The sequence below is a fragment of the Sinohyriopsis cumingii genome, chromosome 15 (assembly GCF_028554795.1).
Source record: "Sinohyriopsis cumingii isolate HCF-2022 chromosome 15, ASM2855479v2, whole genome shotgun sequence".
In the NCBI taxonomy this organism is placed as follows: Eukaryota; Metazoa; Mollusca; class Bivalvia; order Unionida; family Unionidae; genus Sinohyriopsis; species Sinohyriopsis cumingii.
The window spans coordinates 9,209,390-9,225,128 of record NC_142975.1 but is presented as its reverse complement, the minus strand read 5'-3'; the positions used below and the strand labels follow the sequence as shown (position 1 = coordinate 9,225,128).

The 15,739-nt window shown below is 34.6% G+C and overlaps 1 protein-coding gene across 4 annotated transcripts in view; it reads left to right on the top strand.

Annotated features, from left to right (window-relative positions):
- LOC149781242 (vesicle-associated membrane protein 3-like) overlaps positions 1-15,739 on the top strand; it is a 58,158-nt gene that overhangs the window by 32,783 nt on the left and 9,636 nt on the right. For 2 of the 4 annotated variants that reach the window (XM_089935324.1, XM_089935322.1), the window contains one exon: positions 2,183-2,234. The exons of 1 other annotated variant lie outside the window; for it this stretch is intronic. In XM_089935324.1, coding sequence (XP_089791450.1) covers positions 2,183-2,234 — 52 coding nt within the window. Of the gene's footprint in view, positions 1-1,802; positions 1,855-2,182; positions 2,235-15,739 lie in introns of all 4 variants that reach the window. One more of the 4 variants, XM_089935323.1, reaches the window with a different exon arrangement.

Sequence of the window (15,739 nt, the reverse complement as noted above, 5' to 3'; positions counted from 1 at the left end):
TACCATAACAGCTATGTCCGCAAGCATTGCTCTGAGAACCTAAATAAGTGCCAACCGTGTTTTGATAACTGACTTGCAGAAGTATTTGTTGCAGTGTTGCACTGAATTAAAAGCTGGCATCCTTTGTATTATCAGGTTAATTATGTCTTTTGGATCAAGTAAATGAGGTGGATTAAAAGAATATTTAAAAGGCATGCAAATCCTACAAACTTAAAATCTAGCAGCCCCAGTCATATGTCGGGTGAACTCACTTCATGGATCAATTGATTACTGTTAAAAATAATGTGTAAATAACATAAACTACCTTAAATTAACCGACTCATTCATAACTGTGATCAAAGACAGCAAGGCAACCAGAATACTTTGTAAAATAAGATTTTTGGTTTCACAGATATGGATTATTATGAGCAAGCGAGTTTCAGAGAAATCCTGAAATGGCACGAAGAGATATCCTCAAGGATGATAAGTAGTTTCACTGTTACTTCCAATGAAATCATGGCATCAATAATGTACTAATTGAACAAATCGAAAATTGAGTTTTGACGTATATGATTTTCTCACGAAATAAATGTTGCTTGTTTTTGAAAAACAAGAAATCTTGTTTGGTGGTGTATCGTAAGTAAGTCTAGTTCCCTGCTAACAGACTCCTGATTTGGCAGGATGCTATTAAATACCACTCCGAGAACCAGACTTATCAACAAAACAAAAAGCCATGATGTAATACATGTTTTTCACGTACAATGATCTTGCATGTGTTGGACATTTTGAAAATAAATGTTATTTATACAGAATAATGAACAACTTCATTAGGAAAAGCGTGTTATTAACAATTATCGATGTAATTGTAAAACGAGGATTCATTCATTAAACAGCCTAGTCCCATAACTCCCCTCCCCTCAGGTTTTCTCGATGTTTAAGTGGATTTTTAAAAAAATGTGAGGTCCCTCGGTTACGCATGCCCTCACTTATAGTGCGGTCAATGTTTGTGGACCCCATTGTGCGCGAGCTATTGAGGGAGAGGTGTACCATACTCAAGGTAATTGAGACATGGTTAATAATTTCCAGTCAACCATGCCCTGCTAGTGCTTTCATTGGTGACTGTTAAGCACAAGGCTTGCCTTTAATGTACTATTCATGGTAAATCTTGCATTTAATGTACCATTCATGGTAAGTCTTGCATACAATGTACCATTCATGGTAAGGCTTGCATAAAATATACCATTCATGGTAAGTCTTGCATATAAGGAGGTATCATTCATGGTAAGTCTTGCATACAATGTACCATTCCCAATACTCTTGTTTGATAGTGTTCCTGTTTCCTAATAAACAAGAAAATGTTGACTGATGCAAAACATTGAACAAAACAGCAAAATATTGTCAGTTGTAATAAGTTGTATTGGTGCATGTATATTCAGTACTCCATTTTGTCCTTAAAGTTATTTTTTTTTCATAGTAGACTTTTGCACTTCAAGAAAGTAGTGAATTATACAGGTTTTTCTAGTTACTATTATATACTTGTTTGTCCATCTACAGACAGCATTAACCCTGGTCTGATATTGCATAATGTGCTGACAGATAAGATTGATTCCTATACTAATTTCTCCCTTCAAACTGCACATGCTCAGATCTGCCAGGTCGTTGTGCAACAGCAGATATTGGCCTGTGAAGTTAACATTTGGATCGACTTGTAATGGAGTATCTATGCATAATATGGGCTAGATGTTAAAGTAATAGAATTTTATACAATATAATTGCCTGGAGTTTCTCAGTTCCTTGTTTCAGTCAGTTTAATACAATTTCAGATGATGCTAATATTGGGTGGAATTGTAGGCATCATTATAATCATAATCATTGGTAAGTTACATGTTGTAAACCATAGTGCCTATATTTATATAGAGTAGCCACTTTCCTTTAGATGTCATAAATGTATTATGTTCATTATTAAGTTATATTTTCTTTTTTTCCCTTTTTTTTCTTCTTGGGGACATTCTAATGTAGCAAACTTTGATTATTTTGCTTAGAAAAATCCCTCGTCATTTTACACGTCAGTAAGGTAAAGACTTTTTCTAGTGGCAAGGGAGGGTTCATTTTTATGCACCGATTATGTTTGTATTTAATGCACATTTTCTTTTGATTATGTTGTTATTGTTCTTGTAGCATGCTATGTTTTCTGACCTTTCAGATGTGGTTGATTCTAATAGCAGTAATAGTAGTAATTATCATTATCATTGTTGGTAAGTCCCTCTACTCTCTCTCTCTATTTCTCCTTTTCTCAAACTACTTCTATATCTGGAGATGGCATATGGGTTTGCTCTTGCTTTGTGAATCATTGATAACTTAATAGTTGAAGTCAGTAATTTCTGACTCATTGCAGTGCTAAATATCTGAGATAATGCCTTGATACATCTTGTACATTATTATGCATTGTGATACATATAAGAAATAGACACGCCCCCCCCCCCTTTTTTTTTCTCCCATTGAAAAGAGAATAACCTATAATGAGAGCATTAATAAATAGGAAGCATATCCAGATAACATAGAGAGACTGTGTGGAATCTGGTTTACTGTCTGTAAATCATGTACCAGACTTGGATCTGGAAATTTTTACTAGTTAGTCCTGATCACTGAGGTGTTTGCCATGCTTGCTGACTCGAACATTTGCTACATTGTGGTGTGTAGCAAATTGCAGGTCTAATATTGCAATGTGCATTGTGTCCAAGGCTCCCAGAAATTACATGTTGTGATATGTATCATTTCATATACTATATTGTGTGATGTCACATCAATGATTTCTAGACAAAGCATAGATCTAACTTGTTCCAGATATGTCACATGATGAGTTAAAGTATTTAACATCAACCAAATAACCACCGATTGTATACAAAAACCAATGCATGAAACCAAAAAATAGCACCCACACATCTGTATACTTTATGTACTGATGATATATTTGTGTCAGGGAAAGGCCACAATCAATGGACAGGGTTCACTCCACGATCCATTTTCTTTTCCAGTCTATGTTAAGGGAAGATATTAGATAAAAAAATTACGTTGTTGCTGTCAAGGTCTGGGTCTGCTCCACTATCATAAACTCTGTTGCCATGTATTTGTTGATTGAGATGGTTGTAAAACTTAGCAAAGTTTCATGATTACTGTATTGTCTGATATTGTGTATATCGTATCTTTTTATTTCTATCCCTAAATTATTAGTCATATTGCCATAGGGTTTTCACCAAAAGAATACTTTTAATCTCTAGTTGGTCCTGTGACATCCTGTATTGGCACTGTGGCAACTGTATTAAAAATATTGTTATCACTACACATTGTTAGATGACAATCATACTGACATAGCTTTTTCTCCAGGAAATGTTTTAAGGTGCCTAGATCATTCTAAATGAAATTAATGCTGGTATGATATCCAGTTTGTTACCATGGTGGCAACCTTGAAAATCTTGTTTGTAATAGTTATGAATAGTCATAACAACATGGAATTTTCACCAAAAATAATATCTCTATGGTTCTAAATAAAATCTTGCCTTTAATAAAAGCTGCCACAATGGCCATCTTGAAAATCTTTTTGGAACATTGTTAAAGTTAAATTAAAAATCCAAATCACAGACACACATTGATTCTCCTCTTCAATGGATGGTCATATTTACATGGATTTTTAACCAGAAAAGCTTCTTATGCAGTGTAGATTGGCCTAAATGAAAAAGCTGCTGATTATATATCCATTATGGCTCTCAAGGTTGCCCTCTTGAAAATGTTGTTATTGTTAAAAAATATCTTAAAATGGTTTCAACACTTAGCGGTACAAGAGAAGTTTTCATATCTTAGGGTCTTGGATGTTGTTTTTGTTTGACAGTAGAGCGTCTGTCCCTTTGAGAGACTTTTTTATATTAACATTTTTTTATGACTTATTATTATTTGGTAAAATATTTATGCTTTTCTTAACTGCCAATTTTCATCTATTAATTTGGTATTGAGAGTGGAAATCTTTTTGTATGAATAAATTCATAAATGCAAATAATTAAATTTCAGCATAATTTCTAATGACCCTGTGTGCTCTGCAAACTATTTTTTGACAAAAATGCTTACTAAGGTGGTGGTACAATGTAGAATCATAATACTTGTGTTAAATTTGTTTCTAATCTTACAACACAGCTGTTGTCTCCCGCTCCATGTTTAATATACGAAGAAATGCATATATAACAACTTTTTTCCATCCCTTCCTCTTTTGTGCATTTTTGTATTGACTATTACTTTTTATTTTCAAATTTCAAAAGTTATCCTTTGTGGTAGTTAGTGAATTACACATTTCACGTTCTAGTTTTCAGTTTGGTAAGTTGTATACTTTTCTCTTTTAAATGAAGTAGGAAACATCTGTATAATTTATGCTTGTAAATTTATTCACAGTATAGGATGTTCTCTTATAAGGCACTCATTCTGCACTGAAAAGCTGGCCTTACAAAAGAGAAGACCTTTCTTAAGGGGAACAAAATAGTAATGATACATGTGTACTATTTTGGTATCAGGTGAAGTGGCATATGATCAATGGGTGGCCTCTCAAGAGAACCACCTTACGTTAAATTCATATTGTGCATAAAAAAAATTTAAGGCTGCAAATCAAGATGAGGGAGCCGGATACATTTTATTTTAGTATATTCATTTAGAATGGCACAACTTGTGAATCAACATCCTACCAGCTTATGGTAGTTAATACTCCTACCATGTTGGTAGTGCATAATTAAAATACCAATTCTTCAGAGATCATCAGCCTCCTGCCTGACTGAAAACAAATCAGCAATGCAGAGAAAGTAAGTGACACCAGCAGTAACAGTGTGGCATCTATGTTCCACAAGATCTTTCCTCTTCAAAGAGTCAATAGATACATGATTTCACAAACTGATATGTCAACAACCCAGGTGAGCAAGAGCAAGTCCACTTGAGCCTCTTGCCTCGTGTATGTGGATCACTGTTCAGCCTGGTACTTATTATAGTCATAATGTGAAGATGCACACAGACAAATCCATGCTTCATTGATATTTGGCTTGAAGGGATTTAAATGGCATAACGTCTTTTCTGTTACTGGGGTATTTGGATGGCTGAGTGATCTGAGATGATTCCACTTACAGATCACTTGCAGCTCACCTGTCCATGAGGGTTCAAGTCTTGGCTCATCCATCATTGGTATGTGAGAAAGCTTGCCTGTAGCTTCCAGTGGGTCAGTGGTTCTTCTTGGGTTCTTCTTCCACCAAATATACTGACCACCATATATATCATGTGCTGAACAATGCCATTAATACACAAAAACGAAATGAAATCTGTTATTGAGAATAGTTTGTGTTTCTAATATTAAGGTATTATTTTTATAGTTAGCACTATTTGTTTTTTGTCCTTCAAAAATTGCTAGCGCTACATCAGAGGAAAAACCAGATACATAAAGAGACACAACTAGGAACGACAATAGTAATTCCAGGTTGGTTTTCCTCCCTCCATACATGTTCTTTCTTTGTGTACTTATTACAGAAGCGCTTCAGTGGAAAACTTCAGTGTAATTGTTTAAATATTTTGTTGGAACATTTTATGAATTTTTTTAAAACTTCTCTAATAGGAGAAAAGAATCTGCTGTGACAAAAAAATATTGAACAACTTGATCATAATCTCTTAACATCTTGATCACAGTCTTGCAAATTATGTTTAACCCTTTGAATTTGTGTAATTTACCATACTTCATTGGCAAACCCCCAAGCCACAAGTACAACCATTACTTTGATTGCAAGTTATTGTTCTTTATTTTACTTGCAGCTTGATGCAGTGTATGACACAACGTTGTTGTTTTGTTGTTGTAGGGTTAAACACCATTTTTCAGCACACGATAGGCTATACATGACAGCCAGTATTAATGGTGGAGGAAGAACCTGGGAATACCCCGGAAAGAACCACTGACACATGAGAAGCTACTGGCAAACTTTCTCACATACCCACATTAGCAGAATCCTCGACTCGAACCCACACAGGCAGAGGTGAGATAGCAGTGATCCGTAACGAAGAGCACTTTAGACCATTCGGCCACTCTGGGCCCCAAACACAACGTTGTAAATGCAGCTTCATTTCAAGTTTTATATTGATTACTGTGAAACTTGGCACAAATTATGGTCATCATTCATAAGTTGTGCATGTTGACCAATTATAATATTGACAGAATTTGTGCCATTTTATACACCCAGCACAAAGCAGATCATACTAGGATATGTCTGTCCATCCATCATTTATTACCATTTTTTTCAGCAGAGTAACTCAAGTTGTCTATCATCGACAGTTTAGTAAACTTTGTGGTTGGCTTGCAAGTCGGGTAAGGAAGAATGTTTCTGAAAAATATGGATTAAATGCCAACAGTCATGGTCACTGGCTGAAAATAGAAAATTGATCCCACAGAATGATTTGTGTTCTCCACCATCTTCGCTTAGCATACTTTTTTGGATGGCTTCCACTTTGGGGTAAAGAAGAACCCTGTTGATTTGTGGTCTGAAGGTCAAGGTCACACAGAAAGAAGAAAAATCATCTGTAGTACTCTGACTTAGTGGATGGCTTTCATTTTTAGTAGGCATGAACCCTGGTGAGTTTAGAGTCAAGGTCAGGGTCACTCTGATTGAACAAATTAAAAATGGTTTCTGCTCAGTAACTTTAGTTTTACATTACATACCTGAACCAAAGTTTGTGGATGGATTGTACTTTTAGTGAGGAAAGAGCCTACTGTTTTGGGGGTCATATGGCCAGTCTTTTTCATGGTAACTGAATGAAAAAGAGAATGAGGTTTTCACATATTAAAATTAGTTCTAAATTTTGGACTGTGACCAAACTTTGTGTCTGGCACTTGAGCTAAGGAAGAAGCCTTTTAATTTTTGGTTCAGAAGGTCAAAATTCAAGGTTAATGAATCGAAGAAGAAGGTTAGTTTCGTTGAGGACTGTTACACACAAGGTGTATGTATAATGTGCCTTTTTGTGACACTCATATCTTGACATAAGACTTGTGTCCACATTTGAAAAGTGGTGGAATGCAAGAGACAAAGATATATTTATGTGAGCAAACTGTTCACCATTCATGTCCTTGTAACTTATTTTCAGTGTTCGTTTATTGTCATAAAACTTAAATTGTGTATGAACGACTTAAAATTGGTTTTCCTTTCTTTTCTTTCCTTAATACTAGCATGGGTTGCTACCAAGTATACATAGGGTAACTTGACTTTTTCTAATCCTTTTCTTGCATTAAGATGTGTGTATTTTATCTACGTGTTGTGAACAGATCTGAGTTTCTTTTGATAGCATGTCATATTTTGCAGCAGAACTGTAGAATGTGTTTTGTAAATAGGATAGATGTCCATGGAACCTAGATGTCAGACTAGAATTACACACTCTTTTTCTTGATAAAATAAACATCTGTATGATTTTTCTGCATCAGTAAATTTGACTTTTGTTTAGTTGAATTTGTTACTTTCACGAAATTTAATTTCTCAAACAAAAAATCATTATGAAGTTGTTTAGTTCATGATCAGTTGTAAGATTTATTGCAAGTCGGAGTTTTTTATGTGACACTTTTAGTCTGTAGTTTACTATCATGATCTGCATACATAAATGAGATCGTACTTTGTTTTATTATTTTGGATTATTGGACCTGTATTTATTCTGTGTAACCATGAGATTAGTAGGAAAATGAGGGATGCTGTGGATATGCTGAATGAGATGGGGAAATTAAGTAATTTCACTATTGGACAATTGATGGTGGGAATTATTGCAGCAACTTTCTGGAATGTCATAATGTTCCATTTGGCCTTCAGTTTCATCTGGTTGCATAGTGTGAGGAATTCAGAAGAAGAGAACAGGTTCTCAATCATGGACAGTTGAAAATCAGATGGCCATGATTGTCCAAATCAGTAATAATTCAATATACTGAGTGTTGGAAAAGGTATGGAGAACCACAAAAGAGAAACAAGCACACAGGATTTTTGGATGTCCCAGATTTTATACACCATATTTTTTTCAGATGCAAAAAGAAAAATCCCAAAATGTAGGGACAGAAGAAACAGTTCCCAACATATGCTCAGAACAGCACTTTGCTCCCATTTGCTCAGCATGATAAAGCTACTGATGTGATAAAAATAGTATTAAAATGAACAGACCAATCCGATCAATTCCCAGCAGAACTAACCCAACACTTTTGGTGGGAGTGGGGTAAAATTGGCTGCAATATTTGTTTCTGGAGGCAACTAATTAAGTGTTTGCAAAGCATATACAACAAAATAAAATTTGTGTCAACTATATATGTATTATTTTTACATCTTTATGTAATGATGGTGCGTAAGTGAGAAAATAGCTGCATTAAGACCACATTGAGGTTAGAGTTGCCTCACATTATCATTACACTTTGTCTCAAGATTAGACTGTTTAACAAAATCATGAGATTGATTGTCAACATTTTCTGGGAACAATTTTATGGAGATATGTCCCCTGTTTCACATACACCTTTGCCTGTTTATTAGCTATCATTCAGTTTGTTTTGAAGCACTTAATGGATTGGAAAAAAAGTTTGAGGTTTTACTGCTTTAGGGAGACTTACGTGGAATTACATTTTCACCATTTTATGTTACAGTTTTATGGGGTTGTGTCACCTGTAGGACTTTTGTTAATAACTTTGAAGGTCTGCAGGGATTTAAATCATATTTGGTATTAGACATGGACTAAAGAGATTGAGGTAATTCATCGATCATACTGTTTTCTTGGAAAATCTGATGGATTTGAAGGCTTATTTTAACTTGCTGAAATTATTACGAAATTTTCTTGCTTCTATTGGAATATTCATTGAATGTATTTGATATAATTAAAATATTTATCTACTGATAAGGACATGAAGTTTTTTATTTTTATTTCAAATCTGGATGTGCTGAATAATGTAAACAATTTGTTTGATATGACCCCAGTTTCATAGTTTTCTTGCTGTACTACATGTTATCTTTTCAGTAGCACCTGAATAATGTAAACACTTTGTTTAATATGACCCCAGTTTCATAGTTTTCTTGCTGTACTACATGTTATCTTTTCAGTAGCACCCGAATAATGTAAACACTTTGTTTGATATGACCCCAGTTTCATACACTTTTCTTGCTGTACTACATGTTATCTTTTCAGTAGCACCTGAATGATGGTGAATAGAATTTTGAAATAATGAGACCATTTATAATTTGAACATTACAATTGCCATATAAGTGCTTATATGAATTCCAGATGATTTAGCAGGCTTGTTCTTTTGAAAACTCTTTCAGCGTTGCAGGGTTCACATTTTGCCTTGCTTATTTCTTTGACAAAATAGGGCAAACCACATTATGGTAATCCCTGGTCAGCAGCCATGTCTAGGTGCCATTTCCCAGCTAGGTAAATAAATGAATATTCCAATACTGATTTTCTGTCAAGATGTTTTGTATTCACTTCATCTCCAGTCCGACATGGAACTTTGTCCTTTAGAATGCTTCATGTTGGCTGGAACATCCTTTGTGTATGGACACATTTCTGTATGATCTTGATACTAGTGTCCATTACTAAATCCACACCACAATCCAAGCATATGTCATACTTGTTACTATGCATGCATGGTGTCTCTTGCCAATCTGATTTTGATTTTAATCAGTTTCAACATGATATTATGTTTTTTTTAATACTATGTTTGACCATCTTGGAGGAGAGAAGTGCATCATCAAAGAGGAGAAGGGAGGAATCTTTTTTACTATGAACATGTACAAAGTACATGATGGAGATGATGTTTGATATTGTCAGCAGGTACATTATATAATAGGATGAACTGTAACCTCACACATCTTGTCCTAATTACTTGTAAGCATATATTGAAAGTATTGTGGTAAATGCTGTAGTTAGACATCATTTAAATCCATTTTTCTGTAGTTAGACATTTAAATCCATTTGTCTGTAGTTGGACATCAATTAAATCCATTTGTCTGTAGATAGACATCAATTAGATCCATTTCTTTAGGTGTTAATACTGTGTTTTGATATGGCCTCTGTTTTCTGTGGGCAGAAGTAGAATCAGTCTTCTATCAAAATTCTTCAGATGTTTGTTTAAAAAAATGTTGCTGCTCATTAGATGGAGTGAGCATAAGACCAAGTAAACTTATGGTATTGGCCTGCATCTGTTTGTTTCACATGTCATTTTGGCCATTTGTGAATCCATATTTCCGTTGTGATCAGACTTGGAATGTGGGTTTGTATTATCAGAAACTTGGAGGAGTTAATTGATGAGCAAGATCCACACAGCAAGATCCACACAGTTTAATGAGGAGGAGTTCATTGATGAGCAAGATCCACACAGTTTAATGAGGAGGAATTCATTGATGAGCAAGATCCAGTTTAATGAGGTGGTCATACATACAGCTAATTGGCTAATCTTGTTACTACTATGGGGGTCATAATTCTAAATTCCAGTATGATATTGATCAGACTGGAATAGATATTCATATCGTGAAGATTTCTGAAAGTTTGATCATGCATCTGTTTGGCAGAGTTGTTACCATGACATGTGAGGCTTTATTTCTGAACCAGATTGTGATCCATCTTTGAATATGGAATTATAAAATCAATATTTTTGACAGCTTTGAGTGAGATACATGCATGTTGATAAGGTGATCTTGCATCTGATTGGCTAGGTTACCCTGTGGAAGCCTTATTTATGATTTGATTTTGATCAAGCTTGAAATGTTAGCTTGTATTATCAAGATTTAAGCTGAGTTTGAATATGAATGGAATCTATGCACGTTAATGAGGTAATCTTAACATCAGATTTGCCTTGGTTGTTAGCACTCTGGGCACCATATTTCTGATCCAGTTTTGATCAGATTCAGAATATGCACTTGTATCATCAAAAGTTTGTATGATTCACCTTGCTGTGCAATCAACAAACATTTTGCTTGTTATATTGTCATGGTGGCCATTTTGGTCATATATGGCACAGACTTCACATCATTTTTTCAAATATGTTGATAAAGAACATCCTGAACAGAAAACCTTTGAATTTTTTAAAAGTGGTGGTTATCTGTCATCAGACTTTGTCAATACAGTATTAAGAATGTGACAGTACAAGTTTTTACCAACTTGAACAGGAATTGCAATATTTTTTTTTACTCCGTAATGCTGTTTGCCAAGGTAGCCATCTCAGACCTATAGGGCCATGGAATCTTGTTCTTTTTACAGGTAACTAATTGCCATATGACCAGAGTTTTGCAAAAAGTCCCCACTTTTGTTCACATTAAGACATTTCTTGAAACCTGTTACGGACAAAAGCTCAGAAAAACCAAAGTCAGAATACCTTATAGTCCATGTCCATCCATCCTACTGGTTTTGTTTCTGCTCAGGACTTGAAGGACTTGATGGATTCAAACCAAATCTCAGATAACTTTGAAGGACTTGATGGATTCAAACCAAATCTCAGATAACTTTGAAGGACTTGATGGATTCAAACCAAATCTCAGATAACTTTGAAGGACTTGATGGATTCAAACCAAATCTCAGATAACTTTGAAGGACTTGATGGATTCAAACCAAATTTGCTAGGAGGCTTTACATTATTATAAAGACCAAGTTCTATTGTTGCCACCTTATGACATAATATTGTGGAATCATGGCCCTAGTTTTACTTAGAACTTTGGCCTTCATTTCCATTTATGTCTAATAACTTGTGAAGGCCTAATTTAGTTTGATGCACTAAAAAGGTCTAGGTCAAAATTGATTTACAGTGTATTGAGTTGGAGCACTTGTTAGACTGAGAATTTGCCTTTGTGTTTCAACTCATTGTAGAAAGACTTGATGGATTTAAATCAAATTTGGTACCAGTCTTTGCCTTAGGTAGATGTTGGTCCAGTTTGGTTTTCAGTTTTCTATCCAAACTTCAACAGATTTTTTGACCCTAGTTGCCTTTAGAACTTTGCCCAACAAATAGTTTTCTGCTCAGTGATGTTTTAAGAACTTAATGGATTTATGAGAACTTGATGGGTTAAAATAAAATTTAGTCTTTTCATTGAGAAGACTTGGATCTGATAGATTTTCAGTTTTTCAGCTTTAGTTTATGGACTTGTGTCCCCATTTTGACTGCTAACTTTGTTAATTATGTTTCACTAACAGTTGAAGGATCTAATAGATTGAAATCAAATATGGTTTGATGCTTTTGGTTGAGTGTTGGGCCAATGTTTAACTTTGAACTAGCCTCTAATCACCAATCAGTAACATTTGGAGGACTTCTTGGATTGAAACTAAATTTGATATAAGGCTTCATCATATGAACAACTATGTCAATTCGGACTTCTGTCAACTGAATGACTTGTCTCTTTGCCATATTAGTTGTATCATTTATGTGTCATGTGGACATGTTTCTAGTCATCAGTCCATATATTTGCAATACCAGTATTTTCAAATACTAGAGAAATATTAAAATGAAATTTATTCTGTAATTGCAAGATGTTTAACAATTGGAATATATAACATGAAAAAATCAGTACTCTTTAAATTTCCATCCTTTTTCTGCAACTATGATTAAAAAAATTTGTGCAAAATTATGCAGGAAAATCCATTCAAGTGGTCAGCCAGAAATTGGACCAATTTTCAATAGGTCTTTAGCTCATTTAATGTGTTGCTATGGCAGTTAATATTGACATAAATTATTCTGTATAAATAAATTTAAGTTGTTAGTGCCTACTGTATAATTTAAGCAAAAATTTATCATTAAAACTTGCAGACCGTTAAAAAGTGCAAACTTCAGAATGAATGCCATAGTTTGGGATTATGTTCTCTTAATTGCCCCATAATAACATTGCAAACAAAAAGTATTTATGATCATTTGTGTCTCTAATACAGATAGGAATAGTGCAAGAACCATGAAAATGGAATTGGTCAGTAGTTTTTCCCCATATTTCTTCATAGTGAACTACAATATTCAGCCATATTTTTGTGGTACTTTCATTGAAAGCTGTAGGTGGTATTAGTGTCATTGCTTTTTAGACTTATCTTTGTGCCACTAGTACTGTGGGAACATTATTTTTATATATGCATTCCAAGCTGTGTTGCCATAATATTAGTCTACAGGGATATCATCTTTAAAAAAAACTTGTGCAGATATAGTTATATAATGACCAGTGCAGATCTGAATATCACACATCTTGCACAACAGTTGTGTATTTGAGAGTCTTCTCTGGATGAAGAGATTAGAGGCATGCAGAGGACTATTATTGCATACTTAGGGAAAAGTTCAGGGTCTTTTGTTTTATTATAGTAGTCTAGTTCATTCTGTTGCAAGCACATTTGTATTATTAGTACTACACGTTTGTTACCCGTCAGCATGTTCACTTTGATGTCCATTTCTAGCACAACTTGTACAAATGCAATGATGTCACAAAGCATTAGCCTGGTAGAATTTTTTCTGCACACAATGTCTTACAGGTTTTGTTAAAATTTTGTGTCTATGTATTCTGTATATTTCATTAATACATTGTATTCCTTACAAACATGGTTTGTGAAAAGATCTACTGAAATAAGCCCACCAATGTGATCAGGCTTTTGATGCATTGTGAGGATTTTTTTCCAAGTCTGGTACATTGTGTACATAACTAGATGGTACATATATCAGGTAAACTGCATACAAAACTACATGTAGATGGGACAGATGTCAAATACTCTATAACCAGATGGAACAGATGTTGGGTACACTGTCTTCCTGACTAGATGGTACAGATATTAGGTACATTGTCTTAATAACTAGATGGTATAGATGTCAGGTACACTGTATTCATAAGTAGATGGTACAGATGTCAGTTATGCTGTTTTTGTAACTAGATGGGACAGATATTAGGTATGAAGTACTCATAACTTGACAGTACAGATGTCAGATACATCGTATTCATAACTTGATGATATAGCTGTCATATACATTGTAATTATTACTAGATGGAACAGATGTTAGGTAAGCTATGCATAGCTTGCGGGTACATATATGTCACATACACTATTCCTATCTAGAAGGGACATGTGTTAGGTATACTGTATACACAACTTGATGGTACATATGTCAGATTTATTGTGTTCGTACCTAGATGGGACAGATGTCAGGTATACTATATTTATAGCTAGATGGGACAGATTTCAGGTATACTATATTTATAGCTACATGGGACAGATTTCAGGTATACTATATTTATAGTTAGATGGGACAGATGTCAGGTATACTATACTTATAGCTAGATGGGACAGATTTCAGGTATACTATATAGCTAGATGGGACAGATGTCAGGTATATTATACTTATAGCTAGATGGGACAGATTTCAGGTACATCACAAGCAATGGGCTACAATCTGCTTTGCTCCAGTGGCGGCTTGTGCTCCTCAGAATGCATAAACCTGCTTAGCCAATCATTGAGCACAATACATTTTTCTTCTAATTGTGACCCAACATGACCTTTCACACAGTTTGATTGATCAGAGTTTTGCTTTCAAACACAGACACTTCTCGATTGACAAAACGGACACTTTCACTGATGTGTAGAAGACTGTTACATTGTGTTTGTGTATTCATAAAAAAGTAAATAAATCACAGGACAGGCAGTTGGTGATAAAGGAGCATACTAGATTATCCCTGTGACATATTGGGTACACTATACATAAATGATTATCCCTGTGGCATGACACTGGGTACAATATACATAATAGATTATCCCTGTGACATGACACTGGATAGATACACTATACATAATAGATTTTCCCTGTGACATGACACTGGGTACACTTTACATAATGGATTATCCCTGTGGCATGACACTGGGTGCACTATACATAATGGATTATCCCTGTGGCATGACATTGGGTACACTATACATAATAGATTATACCTGTGACATGACATTGGGTAAACTATACATAATAGATTATCCCTGTGATATGGCATTGGGTACACTATACATAATAGATTATCCCTGTGACATGACATGGGTACACTATACATAATAGTACCTACTTCATATACAGTGTATACATAATTAGGTGCAACAGATGCCAAGTATACTATCTAAATGGTATAGATGTAAGTTGCATTATTCATTATGAAGGCAGATTCTCATTATGATTGGCATTACTCATTATGAAGGCAGATTCTCATTATAATTGGCATTACTCATTATGAAGGCAGATTCTCATTATGATTGGCATTACTCATTATGAAGGCAGATTCTCATTATGATTGGCATTACTCATGATTGGCATTACTCATTATGAAGGCAATTTCTCATAATTGGCATTACTCATTATGATTAGCATTACTCATTATGAAGGCAGATTCTCATTATGATTGGCATTACTCATTATGAAGGCAGATTCTCATTATGATTGGCATTACTCATTATGAAGGCAGATTCTCATGATTGGCATTACTCATGAAGGCAGATTCTCATTATGATTGGCATTACTCATTATGAAGGCAATTTCTCATTATAATTGGCATTACTCATTATGATTGGCATTACTCATTATGAAGGCAAATTCTCATTATGATTGGCATTACTCATGATTGGCATTACTCATTATGAAGGCAGATTCTCGTTATAATTGGCATTACTCATGAAGGCAAATTCTCATTATGATTGACACTACTCATTATGAAGGCAATTTCTCATTATAATTGGCATTACTCATTGT